This window comes from Girardinichthys multiradiatus, chromosome 10, assembly GCF_021462225.1.
Source record: "Girardinichthys multiradiatus isolate DD_20200921_A chromosome 10, DD_fGirMul_XY1, whole genome shotgun sequence".
NCBI classification, from domain to species: domain Eukaryota; kingdom Metazoa; phylum Chordata; class Actinopteri; order Cyprinodontiformes; family Goodeidae; genus Girardinichthys; species Girardinichthys multiradiatus.
The window spans coordinates 11,659,649-11,674,961 of NC_061803.1; the positions used below are offsets into that span (position 1 = coordinate 11,659,649).

General features: G+C 35.4%; 1 protein-coding gene across 1 annotated transcript; it reads right to left on the minus strand.

Annotated features, from left to right (window-relative positions):
* Positions 1-1,880: 1,880 nt before the first annotated feature.
* LOC124875404 (5-hydroxytryptamine receptor 3A-like) lies at positions 1,881-9,891 on the minus strand. Its single transcript, XM_047377546.1, has 10 exons — positions 9,855-9,891; positions 8,157-8,228; positions 7,673-7,836; positions 7,408-7,452; positions 6,122-6,231; positions 3,746-3,915; positions 3,477-3,637; positions 2,556-2,766; positions 2,259-2,464; positions 1,881-2,167 (listed from the first exon to the last, which is right to left on the minus strand). Exons 1-10 carry the CDS (start codon positions 9,889-9,891, stop codon positions 1,928-1,930), a joined length of 1,416 nt encoding a protein of 471 aa, XP_047233502.1. The 3' UTR covers positions 1,881-1,927.
* Between the last annotated feature and the right edge of the window lie 5,422 nt (positions 9,892-15,313).

The following is a 15,313-nucleotide window of genomic DNA, read 5'->3' on the forward strand; positions in this document are numbered from 1 at the left end:
CATGTGTATTTAACCAGGACCTTTTTTTGACAACAATTTAAAAACATAAAACAGAATTTCAAATATTTGGTGCTGTGATTTGGCTTTTTTCTTTTCTAAGATCTGTCCTGAAACCCGGGTGAGGGGAGTTATAAGTGGAGCTAGGATTTTAGTTTTGTGCATGTTTACAAAACTAACATAATGAAATAATCAATAATTAAATATACTTAATAGATAGGAGATAAAACAAACAGAAACAACATTGTTCAGTTATAAAAAAAAAAAAGGGAAACTGATACTTCATATAACTCCAAGGCTTGCTGCAAGAGAAAGAACATCTCAGAAAATGCAATGCTTGAAAACAATTATTTGATATAAATATTAAATCCACAATTAAAAACAATATTCCTTTTCCTCTCTACTAAAAATGTATTTTAAATATTTATGTAACATGATGGAGTGGGTAATTGCCTCTCAGAAACCACGTCCGCATTAGAATTTTTTAAAACCCGGATGTAGGAAAACAAAGTTGGCCTTCCAACCTCAGACATGGAGCTCATCACAAATTCAATTCAATTCAAAGATATTTTATTGATCCCCGAGGGGAAATTAGAATTCCGGTACAACCCATCCAAACATACATCATGACACAAGACAAGGGGGGGACGGGTCACCAAGGCTTTGCTGCCCACTCACAGGCGCTGCCCTTAGATGAGAAAAGAGACCACATTAGGTAAGTAGAGGGAACAAAAATTATAATAATCATCAATAAACCAGTGGAGACATTGAATAGCTGGGCAGCAATTACAAGCGTTTAATAATTGTAAGGCCAATAAAGATTATCCTTCTGATTATTAAGGAAATTGATCATTTTTTAAGTGCAGCTTTTAAATAAATTGCCAATAAAAATGGAATTGTATTTATTTTCAAAACTGATATTGATATTTAAAATATGTGCAAAATTAAGTTAATTGGCATTTTGAAAATGACCAAACCCCTATACACAACAGTACAGTGCATTAGTGCACTTTTACAGAACAGTGCAGATGGAGAAGCCATGAATGTATTAATTTGTCAGTGAAACACTGTGACTATTCTTTGCTGCAACAACTTGTCCAAGCCAGCAGGTTTGCCCCTGGCCCATGTTGTCATATAATGTGGTTCTTGGAATAGGACCCAAGCGCAAACAAGAACGTAGGAACAACATGGTGGTTTTAAGGACTTTAATAAAGAATAAAATGAAAACTAAAAAAAAGACAAAAACTCAGTGCACAACATGAGGAGAACAAGACATGGATCAACTGGATGAAAGTGGACTGGACGATAAAACAAGCTTGGAAATGAGCATGCAAACAGTAGAATCCAGCACAGAATCTGTGGTCTTAAATATACTGAGGCAGGGTGGAGAAATGGCAAGCAAACCAGAAGAGCTAATCAGATGGAATCATGAGCAGCACTGACAGAGAGCGGGTAGACCAGCTGAAGGAGGAAGACTAATTAACCAGAGCAGAGCACATTATTTTAATTATTTGTTGCCTCTTTGCAAATTATGACTTTAGGTAAAGGATTCACGCCTCCTCAGTTGTCCTACTTTTAACTTATGTTGAATAAGTAGAAAATATTCTTTACTGCCCAATATATCCCTTCCGCTAACAGGTGTCATGATGCAAAGAATGATGTTTATGCCTACATTATATTATTTATGCCTATATTTTTATGGGGATTTTGTTATTTAAAACAACGTTTGTGCTAAGAGCACTGTGACCTTTGAACATATTACAAGTTCACTGGTTTGATATGTAGCAATAATACTCTACAGTACAATAATACAAAACACCAATGAGGGACCATATTTTTGGACCCAACTGTAAATAACTGCAGGTCTGGAAGACACTAAACATTAGCTAATTATTAACATTAATGAAGAGTAAAGTTATCTGAACATATTTTATTTCTGTTCATAAGTAGGATACCATATTATAGCGATAGTTAACAAAAACAGGACTGCCGTTAGGATGTAAATAAATGCAAACACCTTGTTGATTTTTTGAGCCACTCTCGTCCAGTAGCCGGGTTTCTTATCTTCATGTGTGCTGCAGAGGAGACTTATTATTTTCTTGTTCTTTTCAAGCTCATCTGAAATCTTTTCCATCGCAAAGCGCATCTCAGTATGTTTACTTGTGCTACCCTGCAGATGTAATCCAGAACAAAGGTTGCAGACATGCTCAAAAGTAAAGATTACACTAAAGGTGCTGCCCTTAAAAATTAACAGTTCTCACCTCTTTATTTGAAGAAAGGGTTTCATCAGCTGACATGTTTTTAACCAATGTTATATGGCCCAGTCTCTCCTCTTCACTGTCATTTATACTTTGCTTGTTAGGTGTTTCATTGTCCTGTTGTGCATCTTTACCAATCAGATGAATCACCAAAATTGTCTCTAAGAGACTTATCATCATAAGAGTGAAAACCCCAAGGCAGTAAGTCACTGGTGAAATAAGACAGCTTAATTAGTATGAACTGTGATTAAAGATGTGCAGGAGCTTCTCATAAATGATGGGAACTAAAATCCTCTTTACCTGTGAGGGGAATCCTGTCTGATGAACAGGGCAGAATGTCGTTGAGGATGAGCTGCATCACTGTGACTGAAAGCAGCAAAGTGATTTTAAAGCCAACCTTCTCACCACTGGTGTCTGACATTAGGAGGGAGCCAAAGTCCAGACAGAAGAAAAAGAAAACAGGCAGCAAGAAGTTTGCAATATAGAGGACAGCCCTCCTCTTCATGTTTATCTGTGAAACAAGGTGTCAAAGGATTAACTTGCTCCTATATACATGTACAGCTCAAAACTTTAAAATATCACGAAACGTTTTTGCCGCATATTCCGGAAAGTGAAATTAATTCATAGTATAGATTTATTACACATAGAGTTAAATATTTCAAGCCAATATTTCTTGTAATTTTAATGATTATGCCTTACAGACAACAAAAACCCCAAATTCTGAAATCAGAATATTGTGAAAAAGCGATAGCATACTCCATGCAGAAAGACCCCCGGCCAGGAGTTGAACCAAGGACCTTCTTGCTGTAAGGCAACAATGCTACCAACTGCACCACCATGCAGCCATATCAGTAAGCCAGAACTATCAAAATTACAGAGAAGAATACAGAGCTTGAAATACTTTACTCTATGTTTAATAAATCTATATAATATATGCGTTTCACTTTCCGAAATGAGCAACAAAAATGTTCTTAACTGTATATTCAGTAATATAGGTACAGCTAGGTAATTATTTTCTGCTTTTGATCTCAGGAAAAGATGCACGAGTGATATGGAATAAATTTACACAGTTCTTAGTAAAAGCTGCAACGGTTCCGAGAGAACAATCCAGATGTTTTGCACATCTCAGCAGTTAAGCACTGCCGTGAGGTTGCAAAGAACACCAGTGGTCATGGTTTGCCACTGATAAATATGAAGTACTTTACACTTCTAAATACTTACAGTGTAGATAATCATTGTTTGGTTGAAGCCAAATTGGTTGACAGTTTTGTTTGTGACTGTCATGCTGACAAACAGCCACTCAAATTGTTTCTGCATGGCTTCACGTGACCACTCTGTGATCTCTGTGTCGTTGCCGTTGTAGTATAACATTATTTCCTCATCTATAAAATAACACAGAAAAACAGTTGTGACTTTTTTAGCTGGTTAATCTATTTCTTACAGTGTATACCTAATGGTATTTAAGGTAGAAGAAGACATTGGAGACTCACCGGGGTGCATGATAGACTTGAAGGAAATGTTGCAACTCTGAATGTCAAAAGGGAATCTGTAAACCTGCATTTTGCAGGAGCTGATTACCACCTGGTCATTTCTAAATTCAACCCAGCCGTGACTTCTAATGCTGAGATAAGGACTTGGAGAGGCTCTGTCCTGCTCTGTCCTGTATGATAAATCACAGCAAATAAACGTATTAAGATTAATAGTTACTCTAATAAAATGCAACATGTTAAATGGAAAATATACATTTACATGATATCAGTTTACATCTTTTTCAGTATGCTTTTCATTGTTTTTTTAATACTGGGAAAGACACCACAATGCCTTTCAAATCCATTGCCTTGCTTTTTTATCAGTTAAGTGAAGTCTTTATAAAAAACATTGCTTTTTATGTCCTTGTCCAAAGAACTATAGAAAGTTAACCAAAAATAATAATAATTAAAAGAGCAATGCAAGAACACTAATCTTTTCTGCACAATACAAAAAAACATTGATTTCTATTGTAAAAGTTGTTGTTGGGCCAGTTGGCACTTAGCAGCTGGAGCCAAACTACTAATTTTCAAATTATTAAAAAGCTCAACTGAATGTCCACTTTATGAGTCACAGATGTTCTATTAGTTGTTTACAGAAATAGCAATTTACCCAGTCAGCTGTTTGAAACCCATTTACAGATCTAGATGAAGTAAACATTACTTTCAGACAAATTGTTCGAAAAGGAGAAAAGATTAGGTGAACAGCAGTTATGTGAATAAAAATATATTGTTGATATCAGATGGGCAGATGATTTGAGTGATAAATAACCACTGACTACATCAAGGTATGCAGAATAACATCTCTGAAAGCACGACATGTTGAACCTGAAGCAGATGAGCTACAGTAGCGAAGAGCAGTAAATTAAGACCATAGTTCACACAGGCTCAGCAGAGCTGGACAGTGACAGATTGGAAACATTAGTACCAATTGAGCCTTATTTAAATGTCACACCTTAAATAAGTATGGTTCCTGACCACGTCCATTATTTTATGACCATGGTATATCCATCTTCTGATGTTTACTTCCAGCAGGAGTCACAAGGCTAAAATCATCTTAAACTGGTTTCTTGACAATGACATCGGTTCTTTGTACTCCGGTGGCCTACACATTCACCAAATCTCAGTCCAATTGATCACCTTTTAGATTTGGTGTATTTATAACATTTATAACATTAGGATCTTAACATCATGATAGTGCTGCTGATACATCTGCAGCAAGTGCCTGATGATGGATGTACACATATGGACCAAAATCTCTTAAACCTTGAACCCATGCTATGAAGAATTGAGGTAAAAGAGGGGTCCAACCCTGACTAGTACTGGTTTAAATGCATAAAGTATGAATTTTGAGTATTTCTGGGAGTTTTCCTGTAATGAGAGGTAAGGCCCTTTTCACACTGATTAAGACCAAAAATTAAATTTCAGTGTTAAGACAGTTATGATGCTATTGCACTCCCAGTACTTGCCAAATTGATTTTCCCCGCTCCTTACCTGGCTTTTCTATTACAATGGTTCTGGTATCACATCTAAGCTAGGATGTGTCTTCTAATCTACTGTATTATTACATGATGAATCCTGTGATTTGCTGCTTGTGCTTTTTTCTCCTCCTCCTTTCCAAGAGTTTTCAATGACAATGACAAAAAAATCACAACTTCTTCTTTTTTCAACATCTCTCTAGTCCATCCTTAACGGGCTACTATCCTGCATGTTTCAAACCTTCCCATAGTTCAGTAGACCTGAATCAAATGAATGGTTCATTACCAGGCCTCGGCAGAACTTGAGGACAAGCTGAGGAGGTAGGTTGGCCATTTGATTTGGGTGGGTTGGAGAAGGGACACAACTAAAAAGGTTGGACACTCCTGATCTAGAGAGGCTGTTTAAAGAGAATTAGTCAAAGATCCTTCTTGTTGTATTATCCAATCTTGTAAGATGTTGTAGAAGATGATCAAGTGTTCAATAAGCAAAAGGCAGATGTATTATTCTGTACCATTATGATTCTGAAATTATTCATTGTAAGAGGGTTTGAATCATTTTACCAGGGGTGCCATTACATTTATCTGCACCTTGTTTGCTATCAAAGCATGGACACATTTAAAAAAACATCCTAATTTATTCTCAGGGAAAACCCAAACACCTTAAACTAACCAATTGCACTAAAAATAAAGATACTTTTAGCCATGTTAGGGATGCCAACCATCCAAAATCTTCTTCATGTGACCACAGACCATCATGTTACTCAGTACTTATGAGTCATTTCAACATCAGTATGATGTTCCGACACAAACTTTAGTTGTTACAGGATGATTTTTAATGTATGGAAACTGAATTTAAACTTACATCTCTTCAATGGTCAGATCAGGAATCCATAAAAGTTCAGTGGGAACTAAGATGTGATCAAGCCCACAGAATTGTTCTGGATTCCACCAAACATGTTCATTGTCCCATCTCTAAAAAAGACAACAAATGAGCAGGGACATTCAAAATAAGTAAGAGGAATACAAATAAGGAAAGTTACAGAAATTGAAAAAAGATGCAGATTAAAACAAATACAGTGCTGTACATAAGTGTTTCCCCCATTACAGATTTTGATGGTTTTTGCTGTTGTGTCCTATTTAATTGTTTCAAGTCCGCAAAAACTTTTTTTATATTATTCAAAGATAATCTGAGTAAATACAAAATTCAGTTTTCAAATGATTAATGTATTTAATGAAACAAAAAATCTATCCAACCACCATGACCATTTGTGAAAAAATAATTAAACTTAATAACTGGTTGTCCTACCTTGGCAGTAGATGCCATCAAGCATTCATAACAACTGGTAATTATTATATTACTGTGGAGGCCCACAGCCAAGAATTAAGCAGAATTATTTTTGTTTAACCACACTGAACGTTTTCAAGAATGGATGGCCTGTTTAGGTTCATGTTGTAGCATCTCATTTGGATTTTGAGCTAAACTTTGACTAGACCACCAAACTTTCTTTTTTTTTGTCATTCAGAGCTGAACTTTCTAGTGTGCTGTAGATCAATGTCCTGCTTCAAAATGAAGGTGCCCTGGATGTTCTCCTTCAGGATTTTGTTATAGAGAGCAGGATTCATGGTTCTATCAATTATGGCAAGTCATCCAGGCCCACAAGCAGCAAAGCAGCCGCAGACCATTCCCATGACCAGGTTTGACTGCCAGTATGATACTTTTTGTTTCTTTGAAATCCTGTGTTAGTTTTATGCTAATGTAACAAAATGTGTGCCTCCTAGAAAGTTCTACTTTTGTCCAATCAGTCCACAGAATTGTTCTGGATCATCAAGATGCTTCTTGGCAAATGTCAAACGATCCTTCATGTTGTTTTTGGTCAGCAGTAGTTTTTCCCTTGTAAGTCTTCCATTGTTTTTTTTTTTGTGGTTTTCTTATTGTTAAATCATGAACGAGGCATTAACTAAAGCAAGAAAGGCATGGAGTGTTTTAGGTGTTGGGCGATAGGACCTCTTGGATGAGTAGCCAATGTGTTGCAAAAAATTTTTATCTGCAGGGGGGCAAATACTTTGTCCGGGCACTGTAGACAGATTTTCTACAACAGTTGGGTTTGTGTTACATGGTGTATGCCTAGTTACAAACAAAACACTTACCAAATAAATCCAAATATACGAAATGAAAGACTGGTCAGTCTCTCTCTGTGAGCAAAGACATGCAGTTAAGTGAAATATTCATTCAGACTGCTGAAAAACTGTTAAATAACACCAAAACAAACTATTCAAAAACCTAAACTATCTAGAAAAAAAATGATTATGAAGTATGCCGTTGCACATGACCTGACTGTCATATATATTTACCATATTTTGTCAAAGAAACGGTACTGCACCAAAATATGGGTAAAAAGTTCAGACAACTCACCACATCAAGGATTGCGTAGATTTTCATCTCAAGAAAGACCCATGTTGAACGGTTGTGGTGTTTCACAGGTCGGATCAAAGTGTACTTTTCATTGTTTTTGGTCATGTTCAGATGGTTTAAGACAGCCTGAAAACTACATTCCTCCTGAACAGGAACGTCATTTTCTGAAATTAGATCAACACAAATAGTGTATGTGAAAATCAATTTTGGGTGGAAACAAATGACACCAAGTACTTCAGCATACTTGTTTTGAGATACCAGGATCATGCGTACTCAATAATGGCTTGTGATAATAGCCAGGGTATAAATACACATTTATAATATTACTGTGGTTATTCTGAGGGATTATGGCTCTTAAAATGTTCTTTATGTGCTGTTTATCCAGGACTACATTTATTCTATTCTCAATATACAGACATCAAAATGATCCATTTTAATCAAATACTAAGAACCATGTGAATAACAAAAAACAAACGTTTCCCACCTCGAATATGTTCATAGATCTCAGCAAATTCCTTCCGCTTTGGGTTCTGCTGGATCCCTTCAGCAATTGCATCTGGGAAAGTTAAAAAAGCCAAGGAAATACAGTAAGGTAATTAAAGTTTATAAATAAATAAGGAAAATAATAAAATGAGGCAAAATACATATCTACTGAAGTATCATGGTCTTTTGGAATCTAAAAACAGTAATTTAATTGATAAACTGCTATGAGAACTGTGTGTGTGGATCTAAAATGTTTTACAATTTTTGGACAGCAATAAAAGACCTGTGGGGAAAAAGTATAATAAGTAAACAGCAGTAAACTCCTTGATCTCTTAAAATGTTATCCATGTAAACAAGATTATTCAAAACTTTGTCTAAGTTTGCCCATTTCAGGTAATGAAATAAAACTATTCAGGATTTTTTCAATCATCTTTATGCTTGAAAAAAGCAAATTTTTAAAATGTGATTTTCTGACTTTTTCATGTGTCCACTCAGGTGGACAACCGGCATTTTTACAGTAAAGTATGCGTTCCACAAATAAATGTTATTATTTACTGAGTAAAAACAATAAAAACAAACAATCACTGCTGTTAAACTAATGTGGCCACACATTTTTGTTAATAAATGTGATCACATTTAGTAGGTAGATAGGATAATTTGGAGCTTAACTGTGGCTTTTCATTATTGAAGCATTTTTTTTAATTCACAAAGAAAACTAATACTATTGGTTCTGTTATTTTCTGGTGATGATGTTGTCCATTTCAGTAAACAAGTTTTTGATTTAATGATATTTCTCCGAAAGCAACAATCCAAACAGTGTAAACACTGTTGATTTATGTTGTTTATTTACGCCTCAGACAAATGGGGTTTTACGCAGTAACACCTGAATTTGTTATGTTAGTCACCAATAAAAGATTACACCATATTAAAGAATTAACATATTAATATCCTGGAGTCTGTTTCTAAAAAGGGACAATTTTAAGGTGTAAGTTTATATATTTTGGATTCACTCTAGTCTTTGTGTAGTGTTTTCTGTTTAAAAGTGCTGTCATTTATCGTATCAAAGACATCTTACTTGAACTGCTGTCAAAAGACAAAGGCAATTTGTGCTGACAGCCTGCATAATCATAATTAGTCAATAAGCCTCTGTTTGCCTAACCTGATTCTCATGTTGGTGTCCAGGTATGCAGTGTGGATCATTTATGTAGGATAACGACTGACTGTGACCATTACCATATGATTTGAGGACAAATTATATGAATGAACAAAAAGGAAACAGCCTAAATATCAATGGAAACAAATTTATCTTGGGAATTATCAGTAACCACTTCACTGACAATTAATTGTCATTAGTCTGTCAGACATTTTGCTTTCATTTTCAAATATACAAACATTTCCTGTCCGAGTAAGATGGTTAGTGGTTTCAAATGACCACAAGATTGTATTTGGATATCACCGGACTTTAATTATAGAACTTCCCATCACATTGCAGAAGTTTTAGTTACATGTAAATTACATTTCTTTCAATTTCTAACTAAATCAATCATAGCCCTCTCCTGGGTCTCCTAAGAAAAAAAGATCTGACTAACCATTAATTGAAATCAATGCTTTGACTGTCACTGCAAAAGATATTAAAACCAAATTTTATAAAATGTTAAATTTAGCCCAAGTTACATTTGCATGCATTTTATCATCTTACCTGTAAGGAGAAGCAGAGGAAAGAAGCCTAAAAACATCCTTGCCATGAGATTAGTGAACATCTCTGTCGACTCTTTTTGTGCTCAGACGTTTTTATGTCACTGCCCTGCGTGTACTAGAGGGAGGGATGCACATTGTGATACTTATTCAATGGTAAGTTCTTGGCTAAACTTAATAAATAAAAACATAAAGATACTTTATATCTTGTCTCAGGCTCTGAGTGATGTTGATCTGACCAGAAAATAATATTTACATACATATTATTTTACTAAATGTGATAACTAAATAAACACCAAATCACTTATCCAGAAAGGTTGTTGATTCCCATTCCAGATAATATTTCCTTAAATATTATCTTACTAAATAAGGACGGCCGATTAAACAACATTGAGAATGAATTATCAGACAGTTGTTTTTTTTAATCAGCAAATAACTCTTTAAAATATAATTTTATTAAAATAAAATAATATTTTATCTACTCTTCCAATTTTGCATTGTGATTGGTTGCTTGGAGATATACCAATTACTGTTCTTAGTTCTATAACTAATCTAACCTCACATCTAGGTTCCTCAAGACAAACCTTGGATCTAAAACATAGATTACACTGAATGGTAATATTACATTATTTGATTTAGTCATGGTTTGTAACTATTTGTATATATTCCTTTGTTCCTTCATTTGTATATAATTTATTAGTTTTCTTTATTCCTTCATTTTGCTTGGTAGTTCTAGTTGAATTGTTCTAGTATAGTGACGAGTTTCTTAATTAAAATGTGTTTAATTTGCAGTTGAATTATTTTTGTGTTTTAAGAAATTGTGTGAATTTATTCCGTGTGTGCAGAGTTTGCTGTTTAGTAATGTCAGAGCTCGATTCAGCCTTTCGTCTATTGTCCTAATACACCACCATATTAGGCTGGTATTCCCAGGACAATACTTAACAGACCAAATGGTTATTTACTTAAATATTAAATAACATAAGCACTCTCATTTCTACAGCGCTTGGCACATAAAGTGACAATGTGACTGAGATTGATAAGTACTACTAATATCTTGAGAGGGCTAGACTGAAGTACATCCCAAAGGTACATCCCAAAGGCACTTAGCTCCACAGGGTGTGGAGCTAAGTGCCTCTGTGATTGGTGGCAGCCAATGTTTACATGGAAAACTAAGTGGCTGGAATAGTATACAGGATAGTATCTGTGCTGAGTATACTCTGGATGTCCAACAATCAAACCACACCACCAAGTGTGGTTGTGAATTAAAAAGCTAAGATCCTGTGGAACTTCCAGATGCAGACAGATAATTAGCTGATGGTTGCCCACACAGACACTGTGATAGTAGACAAAATAGAAACAAGAGCAGTAGCAGTAGCAAAATGACACCAAAGAGACATACATAAGAAACAAGAAGTAACATGAGAAGCTTGTCAAAATAAGGTGAGATCGGTCCATGTAATCCATGCAACATTTAGTAACTGCTCACAGTTAACTCCATAAAAGTTACAATAAATATCCTTATGTGTAATCCATGCAATAATTATTAAAATACATGGTTGAAGCAGTGGAGAGTGAAACAAGCTTGTTCTCATATTCTGGAGCTGAGAGAGTGGAGAGGCCTTTGTGGAGCCACATATTATCTGCCACATGTTATCTGTCTTATCTTTTGCAAAAATATAAACAAGTATATCCAAAGAAATTATGTATGATGATTTAACATTCTTTCACATGTCAGTCAGTCAGTCATTTTGTACCGCTTATTTCATAGTGGGTCGCGGGGGAGCTGGTGCCTATCTCCAGCAGTTGGATGGAGAGCTGGTTTGAGCAATCCCTTTAGACATAGGGAAGTAGGAGGGAGGGGTTAGCTAATCGGACATCGAAAGGCTCAATTAATACAAAGAGCTTAAAGAGAAATTAGACAAGTTGGGGAAAGTTAAGGGCTCAGTGGTGCCGGTAGTCATCGGTGCTCTTGGGCTATAACCCCTTGAGCCCTTTGTCCAGAAGAGTGCAGTTCAAGGAACAGCTAAGATACTACACAAACTCAAGATCCCAAGCCTGTGGTAGATGACTAGGGCCTAAAGTGAAACTGCCCATGAAGAGGGCAAAGGGCAAGTTTGTACATATGTGGGTGTGCTAATTATTGAGAAGGGTGTTAATTATTGAGAAGGTAACAGATATAAATCTGATAAATCTGATAGATAGATAGATGGATAGATAGATAGATAGATAGATAGATAGATAGATAGATAGATAGATAGATAGATAGATAGATAGATAGATAGATAAGATAGATAGATAGATAGATAGATAGATAGATAGATAGATAGATAGATAGATAGATAGATAGATAGATAGATAGATAGATAGATAGATAGATAGATAGATAGATAGATAGATAGATAGATAGATAGATAGATAGATAGATAGATAGATAGATAGATAGATAGATAGATAGATAGATAGATAGATAGATAGATAGATAGATAGATAGATAGATAGATAGATAGATAGATAGATAGATAGATAGATAGATAGATAGATAGATAGATAGATAGATAGATAGATAGATAGATAGATAGATAGATAGATAGATAGATAGATAGATAGATAGATAGATAGATAGATAGATAGATAGATAGATAGATAGATAGATAGATAGATAGATAGATAGATAGATAGATAGATAGATAGATAGATAGATAGATAGATAGATAGATAGATAGATAGATAGATAGATAGATAGATAGATAGATAGATAGATAGATAGATAGATAGATAGATAGATAGATAGATAGATAGATAGATAGATAGATAGATAGATAGATAGATAGATAGATAGATAGATAGATAGAGAGATAGAGAGAGAGATAGACAGACTGGTGGTGCATGTAATGTATTTAATACTGTATGTCCAGCAGCTGTAGAACAGGGATAAGTGCAGGGGCTTAGCAGCAAATACATCACAATATGGCCTTTCTTACTTGGAGTTGTTTTTTGTCTGTTACTGACAGAATAGTTGTAGTGTACAGAATATTGATATTGTTTTCCTGTATTTAAATGTTTTAAATGAATGTATCCAACTTTCCGTCTGAGTATATATTTTAAATGTTGATCACATACAGCATCACTTTCAATGAAGTGCTAAGTGCAAATGTGAATCCACTAATGGGCTCATTACCTTTGCCAAAACCAGGATGTGGTTCTAACCTGGGATGAGTTTCTGTGACACACATATATTGTAATTAACTCCAGAACGTGGTAGCAAAGAATGACTGTCCACCACATTGATCTTAAGTTCAAAACCTTTTCTTGACAAGGTGCATGGCATCTCACATGTCACAGCAAAAGTACTTTCTCTCTGGATGTACGAATCCCATGAATATCTTGAGTTTATTACTGCATGTCTAGAAACAATGAGTGTTTCAAGTAAGTCAAGTAATTATTAACTGAATAACTCAGAAGATAGAGAGAAATACATTGCAAATATATTACATATTGTATAACATTTCTAAATTGCCATGATTGAGTAATAGAACATCAGTGATTTTGATGGATATCAAACTACCTATGTTAGAGTATCAGATATTTCAGATATGTAATGAGGCTTTGCTATAACACTGTTTTCTTCAAACACCACAAGACCAATACACCACAGTATGAAAAAAAAATGAATATTGTGTACCTTAATTGTGTAGCTATTTATGGTAAAACAGTATCTAAAATCTGTTCAGTGAAGTGCATAAAAATTACATTCTACCTGCGAAATGCCTGTATAATGAGAGAGATTTCCAACAATTTGGGAGAACGCAAGTGATGATGTCAGCTTCTGATTGGTTAATTTACAACATTTGAGTAAAATGTAGCACTTGCGGATGTTTTATTAGGCACACCTCAAACACACTGCTTACTTGTGTAAAATCATGGAAAAATCAAAAGAAATCAGGCAAGATCAGGAGAACTGTGGACCTCCACTAGTCTAGCATCTTATTTCTAGATGCCTCAAAGTGCTACCTTCATCTGTAAAACAATTCTATGCAAATACAAACACTATGGGAATTACTGGTTATCATTGTATTCAGGAAGAAGACTGGTTCGGTGTCCCAGAGATGAACGTGTTTTAGTGCAAAATGTGCAAATCAACCGCAGAACTAAAGCAAAAGACGAAATAGATGTTGGCTGAAGCTCGTAACAGAGTGTCATCTTTCCCTATGAAACTAGTCCTGTACCAACATGGGAAAAGAAGACTTAGGGGCAATGAGTTTATTGTTAGCACACGTGTTTGGAAGAAAACGTGAGAAGCTTGCAAGCCTGAGAATAACATCCATGTTGTGGAAGTGTTTTGCTGCAGGAGGGACTAGTGCACTTTACAAAATAGATGGCATCATGAGGAACAAACATTATGTGAGAAAACTGAAACAACATCTGAAGACATCAACCAGGAAGTAAATTCTTTGGCATAAATGCAAATTTCAAAATGGACAGCGTCCCTAATCATATCAGTAAGGGAAATATTTTTTTGCAATGTCAGTCTCAGTCCTACAAAGAATTTGTAGGCAGAGCTTAAAAGGTATAAATTAATAAGGCAGCTTACACACTCGACTTAGTTGCGCTAGTTTTATCAGCAGGAATGGGACAAAATTTCCAGCAAACTATTATGAAATGTCTGAGAAAGGATACCCAAATGTCTGTACAGCTTCAAGCCAATTGCACCAAATGCTAATGAAATGTATGAAAACTTTAAAGACTCAATAAATAAATAAGATCTATGAAAAAAACTCTCGCTCATTATTCTGTCATTTCCTCAACAGAAATTACTTTGGTTATCATAACTGACCTAGAAATAGAAGGTTTTGTCTAACTTAATGTCGGAGAGGGAAAAAAACATTGCAGACCTGCTAAAAATTATTTAAAAACCACTCAACATTGTCCTTCCAAGCAATTACTGGTGATCTAATATTAATATCCTAGTGAAATACATTGAAATTTGTTGCTGAAACTACAGGGATATGTGGCATTAGGTTGCACAAACGTACCAAATAACTACAGGGGTTGGACAATGAAACTGAAACACCTGTCATTTTAGTGTGGGAGGTTTCATGGCTAAATTGGACCAGCCTGGTAGCCAATCTTCATTGATTGCACATTGCACCAATAAGAGCAGAGTGTGAAGGTTCAATTAGCAGGGTAAGAGCACAGTTTTGCTCAAAATATTGAAATGCACACAACATTATGGGTGACATACCAGAGTTCAAAAGAGGACAAATTGTTGGTGCACGTCTTGCTGGCGCATCTGTGACCAAGACAGCAAGTCTTTGTGATGTATCAAGAGCCACGGTATCCAGGGTAATGTCAGCATACCACCAAGAAGAACCAACCACATCCAACAGGATTAACTGTGGACGCAAGAGGAAGCTGCCTGAAAGGGATGATCAGGTGCTAACCCGGATTGTATCCAAAAAACAT